This window comes from Echinops telfairi, unplaced genomic scaffold, assembly GCF_000313985.2.
Source record: "Echinops telfairi isolate 266 unplaced genomic scaffold, ASM31398v2 ScPeMD7_4;HRSCAF=17, whole genome shotgun sequence".
Lineage (NCBI taxonomy): Eukaryota > Metazoa > Chordata > Mammalia > Afrosoricida > Tenrecidae > Echinops > Echinops telfairi.
This window is the reverse complement of record NW_022103900.1, coordinates 9,537,278-9,558,968: the sequence shown is the minus strand read 5'-3', so window position 1 is coordinate 9,558,968 and position 21,691 is coordinate 9,537,278. Positions and strand designations below refer to the sequence as shown.

General features: G+C 37.1%; 1 protein-coding gene across 2 annotated transcripts in view; it reads right to left on the bottom strand.

Annotated features, from left to right (window-relative positions):
• Nucleotides 1-21,691, bottom strand: part of SCN3A (sodium voltage-gated channel alpha subunit 3) — a 127,337-nt gene that overhangs the window by 25,437 nt on the left and 80,209 nt on the right. Inside the window, exons 13-18 of one of the 2 annotated variants that reach the window (XM_045298937.1) lie at nucleotides 20,856-21,152; nucleotides 19,673-19,805; nucleotides 17,092-17,330; nucleotides 11,784-11,957; nucleotides 10,352-10,708; nucleotides 8,032-8,502 (exon numbers count right to left, since the gene is read on the bottom strand). In XM_045298937.1, coding sequence (XP_045154872.1) covers nucleotides 8,032-8,502; nucleotides 10,352-10,708; nucleotides 11,784-11,957; nucleotides 17,092-17,330; nucleotides 19,673-19,805; nucleotides 20,856-21,152 — 1,671 coding nt within the window. The remainder of the gene's footprint in view (nucleotides 1-8,031; nucleotides 8,503-10,351; nucleotides 10,709-11,783; nucleotides 11,958-17,091; nucleotides 17,331-19,672; nucleotides 19,806-20,855; nucleotides 21,153-21,691) is intronic. The other variant, XM_045298936.1, reaches the window with a different exon arrangement.

The window sequence follows — 21,691 nt, the reverse complement described above, 5'->3', positions numbered from 1 at the left end:
TGACTGACTATTTTAGATATAAATAAGTTCAATTTGCTCAATGACTAAAGAGGGAATACATTCATTTATCTCAAAGAAAGAAGGGACAACAGTCAGTTCGCTTCTGTCTGTCTGGTCTTACCAGGGACATGATGTCATTTGAAAGCACACATAAGGGAACAAATATTTTGCTTGTATTCTGTTCTTAAAGGAGGCGAACATACATTTTAAAAGCCTATACTCTGGAGAGGTCTCAAGGAATCTTTGGAGAGCATAGTACAGGGAGAGTGTTGACAAGCCTCAGGGAGGTGACTCAGGGATGCGTCTTTAACAGATAATTGGCAGACCAGCGTTCCTTAAAGGGAAAGATGTTGTCAGGGAGGCTCCCTTCTCTCTGAATCTTCCCATAAAGTCGGCTTTCTTTTCATTAGAGAATCAATCTTATTTATGTTTAACCTTTTTATTCTGAAACATGACTCTGCTCTTTTTAAATCCCACTACCACATTTTGTTAAAGAAATGTATATGACTGATTCTGTGAAATTATTAAGATCTTATATAAACAGATAACCATCTACATTTGTAAATTAAAACCAGACTTATGTTGATATTAAATTATTCTGATTTACCAATTATGAAATTTGGGCTGCTCGGCTTTAGCCACTGAATGCATGAAGAATGTTACTGATGCAGGTCTGTCACAAATTTACACTCTAGAAAACTAGTCAAACATTTTAAATTTTATACATTGATATAATTCCTTCTAAAGAATCTAAATATTTTCTAGTGAAGTCCTGCACTTTGGCATTCATACTCTCATAGATGGTAGCTTGTGATGATACCAAATGATTTCTAAATTTATTGACAAATATGTAAATGATGTAAAAGCAAGTGTCTGATGATAGAAACAAAGAATAACTTACTTTCTTTACATTGCCATAGCTGTGATACTACAAGGGTATAAAACAAAAAAGAAACCTGGAAAGAAATTTACCATATTACAGAACTTGACAACTATACTAAATATCTAAAGTTAATATTTGATCTGAAGTAGGAAAAAAATAATTGGGCATATAGGCATTCCAATAGTAAACTTCCACATAAAGCCACATAGTACAAGTTCAAGCTGTCTTTCTTGTACTATTTTTCCTCTATCCTTACAGTATTTATAGAACTTAAGAGTCAGATTCTTCCATCCCTTGTAGAAACTAAAGCGTCTACAGAGGGATGATGGCGTATGCTCTACAGATGCACGCTGAAAAGCAGTTTTTAAGATGCAACATTCTCCGGGCCTAATTCAGTCACAGCAAACATGCCTGGCCGTATGTAGCAGAAGCCCGGCGCAATGCTGTGGAAGCAGCACGCTGATCCAAGACCATGTGTTCAAAGACATGGTGCCTGAATATGAAGTTCTAAAGAAGGTTAGCCATAAATACCACTCAGAGGAATGAGTTATTTCAACATACAACAAAGAGAGAGAGAGAGAGAATCAGCACCCAAAGCAGCCAGGAGTTCCCCCAAGACAACCATTTCTCCCTCATCACAGAGAACTCCTCGTGCTTCAAGTGACTCTTGATTCATATCCAATTAAAGAATGAATTTTAACTTTCTGAGATGGAAGAGAATGTTCACAACTGGCCTACTTCCACTGAAATGCGCTCAAATTTCATTTGTTTTCAACCAACTATTTTACGTGTTTGACTCTCACAAACTGCCAGAAGAGTCAAGAGGCAAAATAAAAGATTCAGCCATTACAGATTGCCTTTAAAATCTAGCCGTTTCTCTCAAAGCAGGATTGTGTCTTGCAATTAGAAGATGAAAATCTTTGGTCAAACATTACTATCAGGGCCTTAGTCTGATCTTTTGGATTTGCATGTCCGCATCTTGACTTACATGTTTCATTTGAAGAACAGACGGACACAGAATGAGGCTATTTGGCTGTTGGTCCAATAACAAGGGCGCGCTCTCTCTTTTTTCCATTTTGGACATCTTACCAAAAGGTTAATCACAGAAACCAACTCCATGTGGTTTGACTTCCACACATTTTAAATGTCCAGCACCCCTGGTGCTCCTTTTATCTTGAAATAGCTTTATTAAGGACACGATGGGGAAACTGAAAAGAACTATGCCGTAGCTGAAGGGCAGGACACAAATGCAGCAAGAAAACAAAAGAAGACAGTTGATCTTGGGAAGAAGGAAACAGTTCCTTCCGAGCGAGGCGTGGGTTTGGGTCTGCACAAGGACTCGGCAGAAGTACGACCGGGTTCTAAAGTTCAGGAAAGGTTCACACACTCCTCTACTCCTCTCCAAGAGTGGCCTCACGTTCACAGAGAACAACTGGAAGACACCCACAGCGGCTTAAAGGAAAATGAAAGCCAGACTCATTCTCCAATTGATCTCAATTCTGAAAACAGAACACAGCCCCCTGCCCTAAAGGGCATATGCTTGGGATCTCAGGTAGGCATTGATTTTCAGAGTTTCCATAATTTGTTGTTTTTTTTTTCTATTTTCAAAAAGCTAATTCTGTTAGAATGGTGAATTTGCCGGTACCATTTATTTCTATTCATTTTGTGAAGAAAGTGACGCATCTCCTATAAAGTGGCTGTAAGCACAGTGCTAAGGAAAAGCTATTTAAATCACCAGGAACTGTATTTTGTATCTTATTTTGTGTCACAAGATTCAGCAGTGAAAGTGATTTCTCATTCATAATGTTATCCTGGACCTGGCGCATCCTACAGCTCAAGCTCAATGTTGCCGCAGAAGGAAGAGAGTCGGTATGTATTAGCCTCCAGACATCTTCAGACTGTATTTCGGCATCCCTTTATTTTTATAATTAAGTCTTGAAAACGACTAAGATTTGTACAGTTTTTTCACGTTGGGTTTGTACATTCCTTCCCAGAGCCCACGCTGTGGCTGAAATTCCAGTAAGAAATGAAATCAATGGAAATTTGAGTCAAGAGAATAAGCTAATAGTTGTGTTGGTCCACAAAATAGCCACTTATGTTGGCTGGTACGTTTACTCCTCATAAAACTGAAGGTAATTTCTAATAATTAAATATATATTTTACACATTCATGCTCTCCTTGCTCGGTGGAGGGGCAGAATATTGAAGGGGGAAATTGCCGCGGATCAGGGAAATTCTAAATCAAAAAGAGCGACACTGGGCCAGTCAGCAAAATGCAATGGGCTTTTCGCACTGTATGTAATGAAGCTTTTCTTTTGTAGTTACTTTACAATGAACACGTATGGTTTCGCAGACATCTGATGCTTTACAACTTTCCCAAACTCCATGAAAATCCAAGATATGTGGTGATTCATATCTTGCAGACTATGGCCCTTCATATCTCAAAACTGCACAATTACCCTACTCCCTTTTATACAACCTCTTCCCCCAAACGCTAAAGCAAATATTTCCATCAAGAGTATGTGATTTGGATGGGTGGAAAATTATATTCATGGATCTGAATATAATATTCTGAAAATGGCAGCACTATTAGAAAAAAAAAAGTAGGCTTGTCATTTGGTTATAAGGGCTGAATCAACAAAAAAGTTGTGGTCTTATTTTGAAAGGGGGAAAAAAAGCAATGAAATAATAATTTTTTAAAAATGCATGTTCACTCTTAAGTCCTTGACTGTATTGAACTATCAACATTACTATCATGTTAAAAATAGATATAAATCTATTGAGCATGCAATTACTATTTTTTAAAAATATTATATATTAAACTAGAAAACTCAATAGCAGCATCAGCTAAGGTGTTGGGGCCCTGGTCTCGCCTGACCATGCCTGGATGTGTCACGTGATTCAGCAGAGAGCAGCGGGGCACATCTAGCACTGGCAGGGCAAGGAACAGAGCTGAGAAGCATGCAGGCCAGTCAATACTCATTTAGAAAGTGATTGTACATGTACAACTTGCTTGGGTAAGCTGGGTGAAAGTGGTGGCGCGAGTCTCTGGCTGGTTAAAACCACCAGAGCTGCATCCTTGGTGGCTCCGGCTTGATTTTACTCCTGTGAGAAGTAAGAACGGCAAGCAGTGAAGGTCATAGTTCGATCTTGCTAGATTTTGCTTTGGAACTCAACTTCAAATATGATTTTTAAAAACATTTATTCTATATCCTTCGCTTACAAACACAGATATTAATTAAACCAACACTCTTTTAGGAATGAAATGATTACATCCAGTTAAATTTAAAATTCAAGTAACCATAGTTATGTAAACCTTAAAATGACAAAAATAAGCAAAATTCTACTTTATAGCTTGTCATATGATTTGAACAATTTGACGTTGTACAAAGATTAAAAAAATAAAATCATCACTCTGAAATCCATTCTTTGAATTCTCCTACATCTTTTCTCATGCAGAGTTTTGTATGTTTCCACATTGGTCTGATACGGTAGAGGTCGAGAATATAATAGAGAAATTCGTGTTTTCAATCTCTATAAAATCCTGAGCATTTCTCCCCTGTTGCACTATGAATTAGCTAAACTCTATTATAAAAACTGAATGGAAGGATTAGTGTAGCCATAGTTTTCAAGCACCATTTAAATCAGGGACTAATTTACTACCTATCTTAAAGCAAAAATTTGTTGCCATTTAAAAAATATCAATGAGGAATGTTTCTGGAGGGTTTACTCTGTTTGAAGGCTCCATTTATCAGCACAGAGAAGAGCAGCCTACAATAGAAATCAGCGCTTAATGTTCTTTACTGTTTGTCAAGCAGCTGAAGCCTGAACTAAGAGTTTGATAGCTGTTAAAACTAATGACATGAGCAAAGTAAGTGTATGCCTAAAACGTGACCAGTGTTTACTGCCAACAGTTCTCCGAAAGTTAAATGTCAAGTAAAAACCGTGTTTAGCTAGAAATTAAATCCACTCTATAATATTGGAACATACTGATTTTTACTTTGATTTTTAACAGCTATGTCTTCTTATCTTGTGGGTGAGTGTATATAATGATGGTTGTTTTTATGTCAGGGGGTTTGATACTTATTTTATGAAATCATTTACATAGAATTGATTATTGAAGTTGATTATTATATATATGATACTTTGATATTTCCCCCTAGATTTAGCAAATACATATATGTGTATTCATTTTTTATAAATAGGTCTACCAAAATATCTATACATTTAACAATTTCATTACATCCTATAAAAGGATTTTATGTACTCAAAATTTGATTGAATGAGGATAGAATGGTTCTAATAACATTATCTTATAAGGTCTTTTTATTCAGAAAATAAAATGTTTTCCAGTAGTTGATAAGGGAGACATTGGATTTTCATTACTTCAGATTTGTTTTCTTCAGTCCTGGATACAACAATTGGGCAGTATCTTTCTAAGCAGCCATTTGAAGTATCTGCGCACATTAAGTAGTGTTTGAAGGATTCTGGGAATCAAGCATTTGATAGAAGGAAATTAAGATGTTTACTTCCCATAGATTTGATGTGACCAAAATCTATGATACTGAGTGAATTAACTGAACAAAAGTGTTTCTATCTTTTTGGCTTTCCTAACTCTCCTTGAACCCAAGGTGTGTGTGTGTGTGTGTGTGTGTTACTCTTTATACTTCTGTTTTTGGTGAGTGCCTCTATTTTAAGGCAGTGGTTGCCTATGAAACCCATAGTTTTGAATCTGTTTTTAGATCTTCACCTCTCACCCAGGCTCTAGTTCCCTATACTGTCACGCCTAATTCAGAATATTCCACCTAAGCCCCTCCTCTTCCCATGTAAGTCTGGGAAACCATTTTCCTAGAGTCTTTACAAGATTTGCCCAGTTTCCACTTGGTCTCAGTTCCCATTAGTTTTACTCCAGCTCGGCTTTCACCACTGTACTGCTAGCAAATGATTGTTATCACGTTCCCCCAAATAGTCTCTCTTATCTCTCAGTCTAAACTGTTTTACTCGTTTATATTAAATACATTTCCCCCAAACATGACTTTCCCATTGCCTTGCTTCAGAACAGAGGATACATGTTAGCTGTAGAGGACACAACCAATTGTGTAGTAGAGGACACAACCAATTCGAATCTTTGTGGCTTACTTCTCAGACTTTACCTTCCTAAACCAGACCCCTCACCGGTACTTCATTCTTGTGAATGGCACCACTGCCTCACGGGATACTCAACTCCCTCCCAGCTGTGACTTTGATTGAGCAGGTTTCTGCTTTTCGCTTTCTGTTCATCTATATTTGACTCAAATGTGGAACTCCATTTTATCTCTTAAGAAGAAATCTATTAATCTCTTGTATTCTGAACACCTAGACCTTTTATTAATTCCTGCAGGGTTAAGCTTCTTAATAGGGCTTCAATAATTCTATGAGTTGGGATTAGCTTTTGAAAAAATGCTGCGATTTCTATAAAAGGGGGTTATGCTGTATAGGTCACTTTAACTCTTCCTAATCTTTAGTTACACATTGGGCTGCTACATCAGCCACTCCATGAAATAAGGATAAATCTTTTTTACTAAAAGTTATAGTCATGGAAACCCAGAGGGGCCATTCTAATCTGTCCTGTAGGGTGACTATAAATCAGAATTGACCCGATGGAAGTAATTGACCCCTGCATGTCCAGCAGAGCTTGAAGTTTATCAAAACTGTTCAGTAGATGCCTGGCCATTAAAGATTTTCTTCAATACATGTTTGCAGTGTTGGAAAGCAAAATTAGAATAGAATTCTTAGTCTACAGATTTAGAAAACTAAAATGACCTCATTAAGTTGCCTTGGAGTAGAAATAAGAGGGAAAATATTCCTATCTTATTTTCTACCCTCTTTGACCATTTTCAAAGTGTTCTCACACTTATGATTCTATTTCAACCGTGAGATGCCAGACAAGATCTGGAAATTATTGATTCTAGCATTGTCAGTTACTTATTTATAATAATTACAGGGTAAATGCTGATCTGCTTATTAGGAAAGCTGGGTCTAAAATATGCTTACGAAATAGCATCACTGACCTAATTTCTATGATGTCAATATTACATTCTCAAGCTAGAATGTTTTTATTGACTCCATCTGTGTGGCACTTAACATCCTAATGGTTTACAAGAAGTCCATAAAGAATGATCAGTGAACAATTCTAATCCTGTTTTCCACAATAGAGTTGTAAAGGTAATACCAGTGAGCTACTGAGACTATTATGGCATCCTGGGCATTACACTCAGAGAGTATAAATATTGTCTTTTCATATCTGTCTTCTATAACCACTATTAATATGACAGTAACAACAGCCTTTTAGCCTACCGTCTAATTGTAATCCTAAAGAAAAGTTTTTTTTCTAGCACTTCTCTGTCTTTTGGAGTTAATTTAAACGACTTGTGGATTTGCTTGTCATTTGAGGGGGCATCATCAAATAAGGGCTACTTGTACTTTAAAAATATGGATAGCACTATCATAAAGGAATACACCTTGATCGTTGTGAATAAAACATTCAGAGATGAATAGAATTGCATAAAACTTTCACTTAAAAATCTCATTAAAACCTATCCAGATTAATGCAATCCAGAGGTGATGCATTCATTTTAATCAATAAAACATGTTATCCTGATTTTCTTCAGGGCCTAATGCAATGCAGAGTAGAATCTCTTAAGTAATCAGATCCCCCCCCTTTAAAGATAATTGTATTGGGGTCTCTTACAGCTCTTATAACAATGCGTACATCAATTATATCAAGTGTATCTGTACATATGTTGCCCTCATCATTTTCTAAACATTTACTTTCTATTTGAACATTAGTATCAGCTCCTCTTTCTTCCCTCCTTCCCCAGCTCTCCCACTAGCCCCTCTTTTGTGAAAACATTTTAAAATCAGACTTTTAAATTATCAAGAACAAATATTCTAATTGTTCAGATTGATTACTTTGAGATGGGAAATTGATATTTATAAAACTCGATCCTCCAGAAAGTAATAGCTCATGGTTTGTCTAAAATTACCATATCTATTAATTTCAGGATGAATTATTTATATGATAATAGTGCATATGTACAGATAGAGACTGTTCAAGAATTGTATTGCATGGTTACTCTGGGAAACACAACGCTGTCACGTCACTCTTACCTCTTTACTTTCTTCCAGCTCTGACTCACTGCTGAACTCTTCGGTGTTCAGGTTCTCAAAGTCAGACTCTCCGACAGCAATGGGGACTGTCACAGTGAGGCTGGGGTTGTTGATGAACGACATATAGTCGTTTTCATCGATTACATATTTTTCAACGCTACTTCCAGTACCTACACCACTAGTTGTTCCATTTCCATCTTTAAGGTAATTCAGCTCTTTGCTTATTTCAATTCCAGTATTATTGGACATACAACTGTCGATTTTGTTGCCTTCGTGCATTTCTATAACTTTTGGCTTCCCAAAACAGGCTCTTTGGAAGCATTCTCGTATCTTATTTTTCACGTAATCTATGCCCCTTTGCATCCTCCCTATGGCAATCTGGAGATTGTTCATTTCATTATCATCATCCGTGGCAGCAAGGTTGTCAGAACTAAATGAACTCAACAATAAGGCCAGAAAGAGGTTCAGGACCTAAAAGTTAAAAAAAAGGAAAATGGGTAGGTGAATATGAAGTTTGAAGATGTTGACTACAGTTAATTCAGTAAGTGCTTCATAAGAGCTTACTGTATTTCAGATACATGTAAGCCACATATGATTGAAAGGACCTGATACCTTTTACTGCCTCCAGGGCAAAAGAGTAAAACAAACACCTTTGTCCCCTGTTGAGGACAGCCAGAAACCAGAGGCTCTAAAATTATTTAAACTATGTTTATTCAGTAAAGCTTGCCAATGAAAAGACAAAATTCGTTTGCATTGTTTTTGTCAATTGAGTAAAAAGTGGTATTTCCATTTTAATCACTTAACTTCATCATACCAGTTTGTGTAGGAATGTATCGCTTTGTTTGTAAAAATTGAACATATTTATTTAGCCTACTAATATAAGCCAAAATATACATGACACCAACAAATTCTATTAGTCCAATTGACTCAATCTTTTTTAAAAGTCAGCAATTTTCAACAGCAATTTATATAAGTTTTAACTGGTTTCTCATCAAACATACTTTGAATGTATGTATTCCAATAGCTAGACAGATAGAGAAAATCTCAAGTTGCTACAGCAATTAGACTAGAGCCATACAATGCAAATTATTTTCCTTTGCTGTTCTTATGGAGGGAATATGAGGAATTCATTAAATTCAGTGTATCATTGGAATACATAGAGAAAAATTGACCAATTTTCTGATGAACTAAAGCAGGAATACTATTTTTTTAAATATCTGTTGTAAAAGTTAAATTAATTTAAAGGAAAATTTTTAGCTTGAAATGTCCCTATCAAATTTCACATTATATTACAAATTACAAGGGCACAGGTAATGCAAGGATTTGGTTTATTTCCAGATCAGATTCCATCCAGAATCTACAATGGCTTGATTTACTGCTCTAGGAAACAAAAGGTCCATAGGTCACACCCTCATTTACCTTATGTAGAATAATCTCCCTTGAAAATTATCCCTCCAGTGAAAGTATGCAACATAAAGAAATGCTTACCCACCATGATGGAGGCATTCAAGTATTGAAATACATCAATATAAGCATGAAAGCATAAATTGTGTGTTCACATTGATGCGTTTAAATTACAGCTAAAAACAAACATTTTACATCTGGTTCATCTGGTCACTGTCTCCATCTGACTAACTCAAGTTAAAATAATTAATTTTCTTTTAATAAAGTAAGTTTAGGAGAAATTAGAGTAACCCCTTTCAAGAGATTTGAATTGTACAACACAAAGCTAAAATGTAATGCTATATTTCATGGAAAATTATCTTAAAATTTTGTTAAAATGCAATTTTTGCTTTTATGAATAAGCAAGAAATATGAACTACAACATACAAAGAATGATTTCAATATTTCATAGGCAATTATATTTTAAATTTATTGGTCATCATCATCTTATCAAAATAATAAGAGAAAGTTAACCTTGATGGTAAAAATACTTTTTATTTGAAGAAAATCAAGGGAAAAATCCTGACATTCATGTCCCTTAAGATTTAATAGATATCACTTAATTTAATTCTCCTGTAAATCTGAAAATTCAAGCTGTATTATTCTAGTTTCATAGAGGGGATCCTGACTCTGAGACATTAAGTAACTTGCCCGTGATCAGAGAGCAAGGCGTGGCTTTGGAATCTGTTCTAGGCCTTTTTAACTAGACAAGGTCTTCTCATGGCAACAGGAAACATTGGACTGCTAACTACAGGGTTGGTGATTCAAATGCAAAACAGAAACAGATCAGAGATATATCTATTGCCTCAGGCCATCATCCTACTACTCTGATCCTGAACTGTTCTTCTTTCTGAGCATTCTTATAAAACATACGTACCACTAGGTTCCCGATGACCATGACCATCATGAAGACAGTAAGGCACATGGGTTGGCCGGCGACCTCCATACAGTCCCACATGGTCTCTATCCACTCCCCACACAGCACTCGGAACACGATCAGGAAGGAGTGGAAGAAGTCAGTCATGTGCCAGCGTGGGAGCTCACAGTCGCTGGAGATCTTGCAGACACATTCTTTGTAGCTCTTCCCAAAGAGCTGCATGCCGACCACGGCAAAAATGAAGACGATGATGGCCAAGACCAAGGTGAGGTTACCCAGAGCCCCCACTGAGTTACCAATGATCTTTATCAGCATGTTCAGTGTGGGCCAGGATTTTGCCAGCTTGAAAACTCGCAGCTGTAATCAAAAGGAAAGACACCATTAGCAGCGAGCCCGAAGTAACTATGGGAGTTAGATATCATCTTATTAATATACCAAATTGGAAACCCACTTTGGAGGGATACAAAACCTCGAAAGCTACTAACTCAATTCAAACCCTGGAAAATGAGAGCTAATAATAGGACTTGAAAATCATATCATATAATTAAAATGCAAAAAAAATATATAGCATTTCAAAAGCGATAAAACACTTTCACAACATCAACAGGCATATCCAAGGAAAAATTAGAATATTTATCTGAGACATTTATAATGTTATTCTCAGCCCAGGGAATCACAAGAGTAATCTTAAAATTTATGAGTTGTATGTTTTTAAAGCGCCACTATGAAGCAAGCTAATTTATTGAACTCTAGAGGAGCCTTGGTGGTATCGTGGTTTTGTGTGGGGCGGCTGAGCTCCAGGTCAGTAGTTCCAAACCACCAACCACCCTGCAGGAGAATGATGAGGCTTTGCACTCTGGTTGAGACTTACAGACCTGAAAGCCCAAGGGGCAGTTGACCCTTTCCTCTAGGGTCCCTGAGAGTCAGAATCGAATGGCTATCAGTGAGTTAAGTGAGAAACGTTTTCCTTTAATTTGAAAATATACAATTAAAATCAAACTGCCAATAAATGTGTTTGCCATAGTTTTAAAAACACTTATAATATTATTATTTATTATGCTGATGGTGTCACATATTTTCCCATATATTTGTAGTTTGAAAGTCATGACCACTGATAGGATTAATAGAAAGTGAATATTAATTGGAGTCTGAGATATTTATTTTCATCTCTTGCCAGGCTTTAGATCTAAAAAATACAATACAAAACCCCACAAAAAAACACCAACCGTGAATTTAAAAATTAGTTTTGGAAGCACTTAGCTGCTTTTTAGTGAGCCTTACACAGCTACTATTTTGAAGTGCATGAAATGTTTTATCTGTATTATAAAGAATCATTTACATAACTTAAAATAAACAGCAAAAAATACACATTGATTCAGTTCCAAAATATAACAGTGAAACCAAAACAAGACAAGACAGTCTATGCAGCTACCAGTCGGAAGGATCGCAGGACCGACAATCCGTCCACATTTGACAGGCCCAGCTCCATTAAACTTAAGCTGACAATAATTCCATCAAAGATATTCCAGCCCTCTTGGAAGTAGTAGTACGGATGCATGGCAATGACCTTGAGGACCATTTCCGCTGTGAAGATCCCCGTGAAGACCTGAAGCAAAGCACAGGTCAGGGCTTCAAAGCACTGAAATACAGTTGACACTGGAAACATTTGCGAGGAAGAACATTACACAGGCATGAATAAAACGATCTAGACTTTACATTGCAAAATTAGTGACAAGTCAATGCAAGTTCCTTTTCAGAGAACTATTTTAAGTGGATGTGTATTCCTAAATTTTTAATCGATTGTTCTGCTGGATTTACTGAGCATCTCCTAAATGCTAGGCATTGTGAGAGGCATGGAGTATATAATATCAATTATCTCAAAAACCAAACTCACTGTTATTGCATCCATAACAGTGACTCGGTTATCAGAGGGACTCTGTAAGACAGAGGAGACTGGTCTCTGGATTTCTGGGACCTTCAGGAGAAAGGAGAAAGCACACCTTTCTCCTGAGGAGCAGCTTCAAACTGCTGGCCTTCATAATTAGCAGCCCAATGTATAACCTAGAGCTCCACCACGTATTTAATAGTAATTAAAACATACCACTCAAGATTACATGTAGGTTGTTCAATTTTTAGTGAAGAATCAATTTACTAAGGAATGAGTTCGGTGAGAAGTTCCTAAGCTGTTTCACATGTTGATATTTAATAACTAGTAAAATTCATTGCTCAGGATGACAATGTATCTATCGCACAGGGCAGTTCTCTTCTGCCCTTTGGGGGCGCTATTAGTCAGAATTGACTCCATCGCAAGGAGTTTCGTTTTTGGGGTCTTTGTTTCCCCCCCAGAATGATGTTTCCTTGCTTCCTAGAGAATCTGATTAAATTCTGCCCTATTATTTGTAATTTCCTCTTGTTTTTAAAAAAATTATTCCCATGCCTTTGGAACAAGTATCTTTAATTCTTTTATCTTGAATCATGCATTTTTGGAAGGATGTTGAAGTATATTACAAGAAAATAGGTGAGAAATCATTTAACATTTGTCCTGTTCATCTTGTTCATGCATTATGTGAGGAGGTTTACTGAGATGATCAATTCCCCATCTAATTTTCTTGGATTTTCAAGTTACAAATATTTTATTTGGGAATTGTATAACAATTAATTATCACACAGAGCTTCTCTAAAATGAATTTCTTTGGGAATGAGAGGGAATTTTTAAGATTTTTAGAAAAGGACAGTTAGTTAGATGACAAAAAGCACAGTTAGATGATAAAATAATATTCCTTCACTGGTGTAAAAAGACTTGCAAATGGAGTCTAGAATTTTTCTCTTGACTGCTTTTCTTTCAATAAATAAGAATATTTTCCCTTATCAGCAGATCACCACCTCTCTTTCCTTAAATTTAACATTAATATTCATACAATACCTTTGAATTAAAAGTTATTTTGATAATTACGTGTACTCCTTTATGTTTAAGATTGTTAGGACAGGTCCCATGTTCTAGGATCTGTTCAGGTATAGAATAAGGACACACAATGCCCCTTAATCAATGATTACACAGAATTATAATCAGAAAAATTACTAATTGAGAAACTAAAAAGCTCCATATTCCCTGAAGGAAGAGTTAAAAAGTAACTTGAAGTGATTAGATGAAGATTTTGTCTAGCCTACTATGCTTGATGCAAAATTTCTTGCTCACAGAATCCTTAAGGTAGTTACATGGATTTTTATAATAACACCCCTCTCCTAAAAAAAGCCAACAAACAAACAAAAAATTCCTAAAAACTGGAGAAACTCAAAGGAGATGTGAGGCCTCTTGATAATATAGGAAAGTGATAAAATTTTTGTATGCTGCTAAAACATGATACAAAAAAAATCGAAACTGTGCTAAGATGGAAATATCCACAATTATTTTATGTGACATCCTTTGGTATCAAGTGAACTAACATTTTTAAGTTCTAATCAATAAGACAATAAGTAACCTTCTGAGCATAGATCCTAAATTTATATTATTTTAATAAACAAATCATACACCGCTTTCTTATTATACACCACTCAGGTGTATAATACCAAATTTTGTGTGTATATATATATATATGTATATATATACTCTCGAGTCAATTCCAACTCACACAGTGACCCTATAGGACAGAGCGGAACTATCTCTGTGGGTTTTAAAGACTGAGTCTTTCTGGGAGTAGAGAGCCTCATCATTCTCAAGCAGAACTTCTGGTGGTTTGGAACTGCTGAACTTGCAATTAGAAGTCCAATGTACAACTATTATGCCACATATACATATTTACTTCAAAGGTTGTCCTGGGTATCAAATAAGATATTATATGGGATATTACTTTGTAAACTCTGGAATAGTTTATAAATATCAAGATTAATAAGAATCAGGTTTTTTAGTTAACAAAGACAGTTCGCATGATCTCCTATTTTTGTGGATATGAATTGAAAACTTGAATCTGTTTGCTGTCACCTACGTAGTCCATCTTATGGTCCCATCACTCACTGGAACTTCCCACTGGTTCTATCACAAACACTGTACCATTCTTCAGTCTTCCTCCACACTAGCTTCTCTTACTTACTTTGTCATTACTCACACAACCATAGAACTTTAATACCTCAAGAAGCATGAACAGTCACTTAGTCTGGTGTACTTATTGTTCTCGTGAGAAAACAGCCCTGAGAATCGAAAACAAGTGATGGTGAGAATCACATAGATCTTTAGCAGGAGCCCTTGGCCTTGGGTCCAGATTTGGTGCTTTATTCCAGTGATTTTCTAGTTGATCCCCCAGAGTCTCTCAGCCTGTGCTTCCCTACTCAACATCCTCAACATCGGAATTCGATGAAGCCTCAATTTCCTTCTTTACTCTGGCAAGGTTCCAATGTTTTTCCTTCACTTGTTTAACATCCCTAATTATCCAGTATCCTGGAAAAAAATAAAAGAACCAGAGCGGAAACATTTTCCATTAATATTTCAAAGAAAGTTCGACAGGTTAATAGCCCATAGAGAGGAAGGAAAGTGTTTATTGAGCGCGTCAGATTCTCGGCACAGTTCTAGGTGTTTTCGCTTTACCTCATTTGACTTTCAGAACAAAGCCAGGAGATGGATAATAATGATTCCGATTGTTTATGAGACTCATGCAGAGACCAGAGTGTCGGTTGGGTCTAGCAACTGAGGTCAAAGTCGAGTTCCCTTAATTCCAACACCTGTGTTCTTGCACTACAACCTTCTAACAGAAGCAGTCATTTTAAGCAGGAAGTAAACAGATTGTGGTGGACGTGGAAAGAACCTGTAGGCGCTATGAAAGAAAATTGGCCGGCAAGTAAGTTGTGATAGATTGAAAACCAAAAATAAGATGCAGCAAGCAAATGTTTGATACTTAGCTATATTTGACTCACATGCACTAGAAGGTAAGATAAGAATTTCAACGTGGGGTTGGTGTAAGGCTGGAGGAGATGGGGCTTGAGCTAACCCTTGAGGATATGAATCAGACAGATCAGGTGAGTTGAGACAGAACACTCTAGATCTGAATGCAGAGAAGCTTGAAGGAAGGAATGTTTCCTGTATGCAAACATTTAAAGGATTCTGACAAAACCACAGCTAGCTAATCTGCAAACAGCGGGCAACAGCTGGTAAAGAAGGGTGGGCTCCGATGTGGAGTCTTGAAAACTTAACCGTTGAATCGTAATTACAGATAATAAATACTCTAGTGAGGTGAAAACATACTCGGTGCAGAGTATTAGGAGATGATTATTTTCATAGTAGCTATTGTATTTAAAAAGGAGACACCTTGAAAGGAGAGACAATAGGGCTTTGTATTGAGTTGTACATAAGAAATAAAGCAAAAGAAAGTCAAAAGGGTAATAAAATCTCTGTGTTTGGAATCTGGAATGCCACTACTGCCAGTTAGACAAGACTGAAGTGGGATTAATAGACGTTTAAATCAACTGGGGTGAAATGTCGTCTTTCAGTGGTGCAGTGTCCAAAGAAATCCTTGAGGCAATGATCGGTAAAAGTTGGAGATATAGGCTGGAACATTGATCTCACTAGAGTAGATCATTTCAAGAGCTATCGAAAACATAAGAACATTAAGTGAAAAACATAGGCTTAAAGGAGAGAAGTCTAAACCAGGAGACAGAAGGAGTGGCTTAAAAGATAAACAAATCAGAAGAAAGATCAATATCATTATTGTCAAAGATGGGGAAAAAAACCAATGAATGTCCAACTAAGTCAAATGATGCCAACAAGGAGAGACTTATTAAGATTGTGAGACTTTATGTAATTATCTGCCAAGTCCATACAATCCTAAATTATGCAACAAATCATTAATCTAGAGTTAAGCATCTGACCCAAGCTCCGTCAAACAAGTTCTTTCATGAGAGTCTGAACTGGAGCTGAGACATCTGGAAGTCCATTTGCCAGTGCAGACAGCATAAGATGGAAAGCCAGTGAGCATGCTTCCTAATTTTGGAAAAAAAAGAAGCAGTGTAGGTTTGGGTGACTTCCCAATCTTTGGTTAAAGTTGTCCTGCAAGTCCAAGTGCAATTTTGCCTTATGTATTATTGGTAGTTTATCTTTACCAGATTCCACGAGTCAACTTTAACTCATGCTAGCTTGAGTTCAGCATTTGTCTGTCATCCATTGCCATAACCAGAGACCCCTTTCTTTCCTGTGACTTCCTCTCAATGCAGAGGAAACTGCCAGTGGACACGTATGCACGCACTTGCGCATACGAGAGTCTACTCATGTCTAAGTGATTTGAACCAAAATACAAGTGCATTTTACCAACTATTTCTTCCCTTACATGAATGTCACAAAACTGTTTTTTCAGGTAATTACATTTGCAACAACTGTGCTCTTTTGCACCAAAATGATTCATTGAATTTTCCCTTGCTTAGGCATGATTTCTTCGGTGGCTGTGTACACTAAAACTTCAGAGTTATGGAACTAAAGCTGTTCTTCTGATTTCTCTGAAAATCTAAAGGTAGGTAAAGATTTTTACAAGTTTATAAACTGGTAAGACACCATGATCAACCAGCACTGATACAAAACCAGCACTAATGCTAACCAAATTTGAGATTGATTTATGAGATTTCTGTGATAGTCTTACAGCTATATCATCCTGTGAAGAAAGATTGCATCATGTTTCTTCAATGTAGCTTATTTAGATTTATTTAGTTAGATATATATCCTCCACTTCTTGCCAAAATAATTAAAAATTCCATAAGCTTACCAGGTTTCCGACAGTTAGCACCCTGCTGAACTGCTCCGTCATGGGGTAGTGCTCCATGGCCATGAAGAGCGTGTTTAAGACGATGCAGATGGTGATGGCCAAGTCCACAAATGGATCCATCACAATTAAATTCATAAGATGCTTCACTTTTAACCACGCCTCACAGCAATCCCAGATCAAGAACATATTGGCAAATCTGTACCAGCACGGTGGACATTTTTGTCTAGACTCTTCGAGTTCTGGTGGTATAAAACAGAAGAATATATTAGAAACCAATAAATATGAATTACTGTGCTAACATTATTCTTTGATCAAACTGATTCTTTTACTAGAGTATAGATATTATACTCGTAAGGTTGACACATTTGAGAAGACAATATTGTTAAATATTTTCACAAAATGTTCATGAAAAATGTCCTGTAGAAGGACTTTCTCTTTTGATGAAATACAAAATATAAGCGTTTTGTTCCCAAATAGTTAAGTAGGCAATGATTAATTAAGTTGCTCTATCTTTACTAGCAAAATAGAATTTTTAATAAACCTTATAGGAACATTAAATGTATTACACAATTATTATTTCTTCTGAAAATACCATGTAAGTAAAATATTACTTACAGCTGTGATCTTTATTAATATGTATGACCCTTCTGTGCTCTAATTGTCTCCACATCTCCAGCTCTCTTGCACTCAATACTTTCAGTACTGCTTCAGACCCAGATCAACATCTATGATTCATATTTACATATATATTTTAGAACTTTAGCCTAGGATGTATAAAAGTTACTAGTAATTTGGGTGGATAAATCCAGTTATAAAATAATCATTATGTGAGTGCTCAGATATTCAGTACACCCACAGGACAAAGACCACATGGAATATGTCTTTCCTGAAGAACACTGGCTTTATAAAACTTGATAAAATTATAGTAAAAAGGTAGTATCCTTTCAAATTTCAAAGGATATAGGTGGTTTGGTTTTTTTTGAGGGCGGGAGTTTCTTGCTTGTTTTTAACTTTGTATTATGGTTTGGATGAAAGATTACAGAGGAAATTAGTTGTCCATTCAGTTGTTTTAAACACATTTTGTTTCATGACATTGATTGCAATCTGCACAATGGAACAATACTCTCCCCACTTCCTTCTTGTATTCCCCACTTCCATTTGTCCTTCTTTCCTGTTCCTCCCTGCCTTCTGAGTTTGCTGTTGGGCAAGTACTCCCCTTTTGATCTTCTCTGTATCACTGTTCTAAGGAGTCGTCATGAGTTGCAATCAACTTGATCGTGACTAATGACCATGGACTACGGCTCCCTTCCCGGTGTTAGTGTAGGGGCCTGTTGTTTGACTGAAAGTAGAGCTATGGAGTGAGTTCCATTCCACGCCACCTATGCTTTGCCTATTTCAAATTGGTGTATCCTGTCAGTAACAGTTCATTGAAGGGTGTCTAAAGGCCATATGACCAGGGGTTCCACCAGTCTCCATTAAATCTGGTGTTCTTATGATTTTGACTTTTATTCCACCTTTTTCTCTCATTCTATACAGAACCTGCTATTGTGATCACCGTCAGAGCGGTCCATAGTAATAACTGAGCAGCATCTCATTCTTCTGGTTTCAGGGGAGCAGAAGCTGAGCTTGAAAGGGTCCATTAGTCTTTTGAACTAATTGTTTTCTTGAGTGTTTGACTTTTTCACTCTTCTTTGCTCGAGAAATGGAGAAACCAATAGTTGTACCTGACATAGTCACTCACAGACTTTTAAGACTGAGTACTCTGTTTAGTGAATGAACAAGGAGCAATAGCCCCGTCTGTGTGTCAAAAGCCATGAACATTTGTGTCAGCTATCCTTTCGAGAAAAGTATTGTTTGCTCTGTATGTGTGTGTCATGTGGACGAGGAGATCTCTTTTTTAGATTCCCCATGAGAGTGGGGAAAATCTGGCAAGGTTTTAACTTGCCAGACTTAACGATACCACCCCTTCAATCCTGTCACCATCTCTATGTCTTGTGCTTTCACTTATAAAAGAATGATTGTACAACCTTTTTTGATATGATTGAACTATTGAATCATGTGCTATTTGAATGATTGTCCGATACAACAGTTTATAAAAAAGGATGTATTTAATTGCTGAAGGGGAATGTAACATAAGAATAAAATTCTCAGTGATATAACATCAGGAGTCCCTGGTAGCACAAATGGTTGGTCCGTCTAGCTTCCTGTTTATGAAAGGTCACAACCTTGAACATCTATGAAGCAGTTCCTCTGCACACTTGGGGTCTTCGTGCATTGGAGTCAACTTGATGACAACTAACAACAATGGAACATGGCTCTATAAACAACCATGAACTCAGTTAAGAAGATTTAAGGCCAACGTTTCTTAGTCAAAGTAGCAATAATGTATTTCATATATACATAGGTCTGATATATAGTTCTGATCTTGTGTCTCCATTGTATGATTGTCCCACATCCCTGTGAAATATTTTTGCCCTGAATAATTGACTGGAGTAATTTTAGGATAAGATGAAAAGTTCCCCAAACCTCACTTTAGGGAAATAATCATAGTACGTGGGCTATTCCATGGCCTGATACTTACCCTCCATTGTGTTGGTCAAGATGCTAGCGATGCTCATGGCTCTTTGCCTTCCAGAGGAATCCTCCAGCATCTCCATTGAAATTTGATAAGAACTTAGCCTTCTCTTTCTCAAGTCCGTTTCAGTCGTGGTGCCCTGCAAACCAAATACTTATGGCTCAAACCACCCCTTTGACGAATAACGCAAGGCCACACAGCATCTCTTTGGAAAATCATGCTCCATGCAAGTTGCCAGGTAGTAATTTTCAAGTAATATTAAAATAATGATTTTAATTTGTTAGTATATGCTTTAAAAATAACCACAACCACAAGTGATACCTTTAAACAAGGATTCACCTGTTAGATGCAATTGTTTAGGGAAATTGTGCTACAAAATTTTTCCCATTAATTTGTGATCACTTTCCAGGGTTATTTCATGAGTCTGCTGAAGTCAGGTATTATTTTATGCCATTCAGACACAAATGATTTGTACAGCTTATGCTAGTGATTACTATTATCAGAGTAATTCGCCCCTCAAAGAACAACAACAACAAATTATTAAATAGGTCCAAAGCTGAGGTTTTCTTCTTTGACTATTATTGACAATACTGGCATAAAGGCCAATTATTTTCCATGCACAAACACAGATGTACAATGAAATGTGTGTGCTTTCCTGAGATCTCATTATTTCTATTTGTCATCCTATAAAAAAATCACATTTATGTTAAGCTATTTTAAAATAGTACCGTAATAGACAGTTGTAGGAAAAATGCCCATTTTAATTTTTTAGGGGTGATTATACAATTTTAACATATATGAAATTATACACATTATGGATAATTATACAAGTCTGGGTGAACATCCCTTTAATAAAGATTTAGGTATCAAAATGTTCAGAGTCTTGTCTGCTGCGTGTTCAGATGTGTGTTTCATCTCAGACTCTAAATATGGAGTCCTTTTGACTTATTGCACATGAAATTTAAAGATTTTTTTTTTATATAATTCAAGTCATTATAAAGATTCCATTGAATTCCACCCAACTGACCATACATTATTTTTAAAGAGTTTCTTTTGGGAAAACAGGCTAAACTGCCCAGGCATTGCACATTTCAAATTGATGTACGCTGTCAGTAGTAGCTAATTTATCTATTATCACCTCTGGGGGAAGTTGTCCAGTAGGTGAAGTTAGGGCGGGGGGTCCACCCACCAAGGAAACCACACCATTGCAATCCACAGTGCTGTGCATCTTCCCACTCGCTGGAAGCCCTGGCACCATCCTGGATGACATACTGGCCTGACTAACGTTACTGTGGCGTCGCTCTCCATGTCTGTGCGGCACGAACAGCGAGTCTCTCCTGCTCTCGCTGTCTTCAAAGGTGCTGTGCTCGTCGTCAGCAAAGTCGTTTTCAGAACCAACGTCCTTCGCTCGCCCTCTGAAGCTGAAAATGCTTGTTTTGCTGTTGCGCCTTGGGGAAAACAGGGAGCCCCGGATGCTCAGCAGAGACTGGAGAGGGAAGGGGGAGAGGACCGGGAGGAACGCCAGTGAGTGAATGCAAGTCTTCAGATCGCACAATCTGTGAATGCAAGCCTTCAGGTCGCACAATCTACTTGCCTAGGGATTAGAATAGACTTCTTAAACATAAGTAACCACAGTGGTAGAGAGCACACGTTTTGAGGTTTTCCATCCAAGACCTTACTCACATTGAACTTTAAAGAAAGCTGCGTTTTTTTCTTTCCTGTTTAGCGATTCAAATGTGTAGTTTACTAGGCGTGTAGCCAATGCATTTAATCAGAGTGAGAGGGGGAAGCTTGTTGGGCCCTGTCTCAGGGGAGGACCTGACAAGTGACCCAGGTGGGAAAAGACTCTCCCTGAGGCTGCTGCTGCTGGTGGCACAAGGAGAAGCAGTGGTGTGAGCGGCATGCAGATTGGAGAATGAGTTACGACTCCAGGGAGACTGTGGGCTCAAACGGAAAATATCAGCCCCCAATAATCTGCCTCCACAGAACGATTGTTTCGAACACACCATTGGCTCTTTGCTCTCT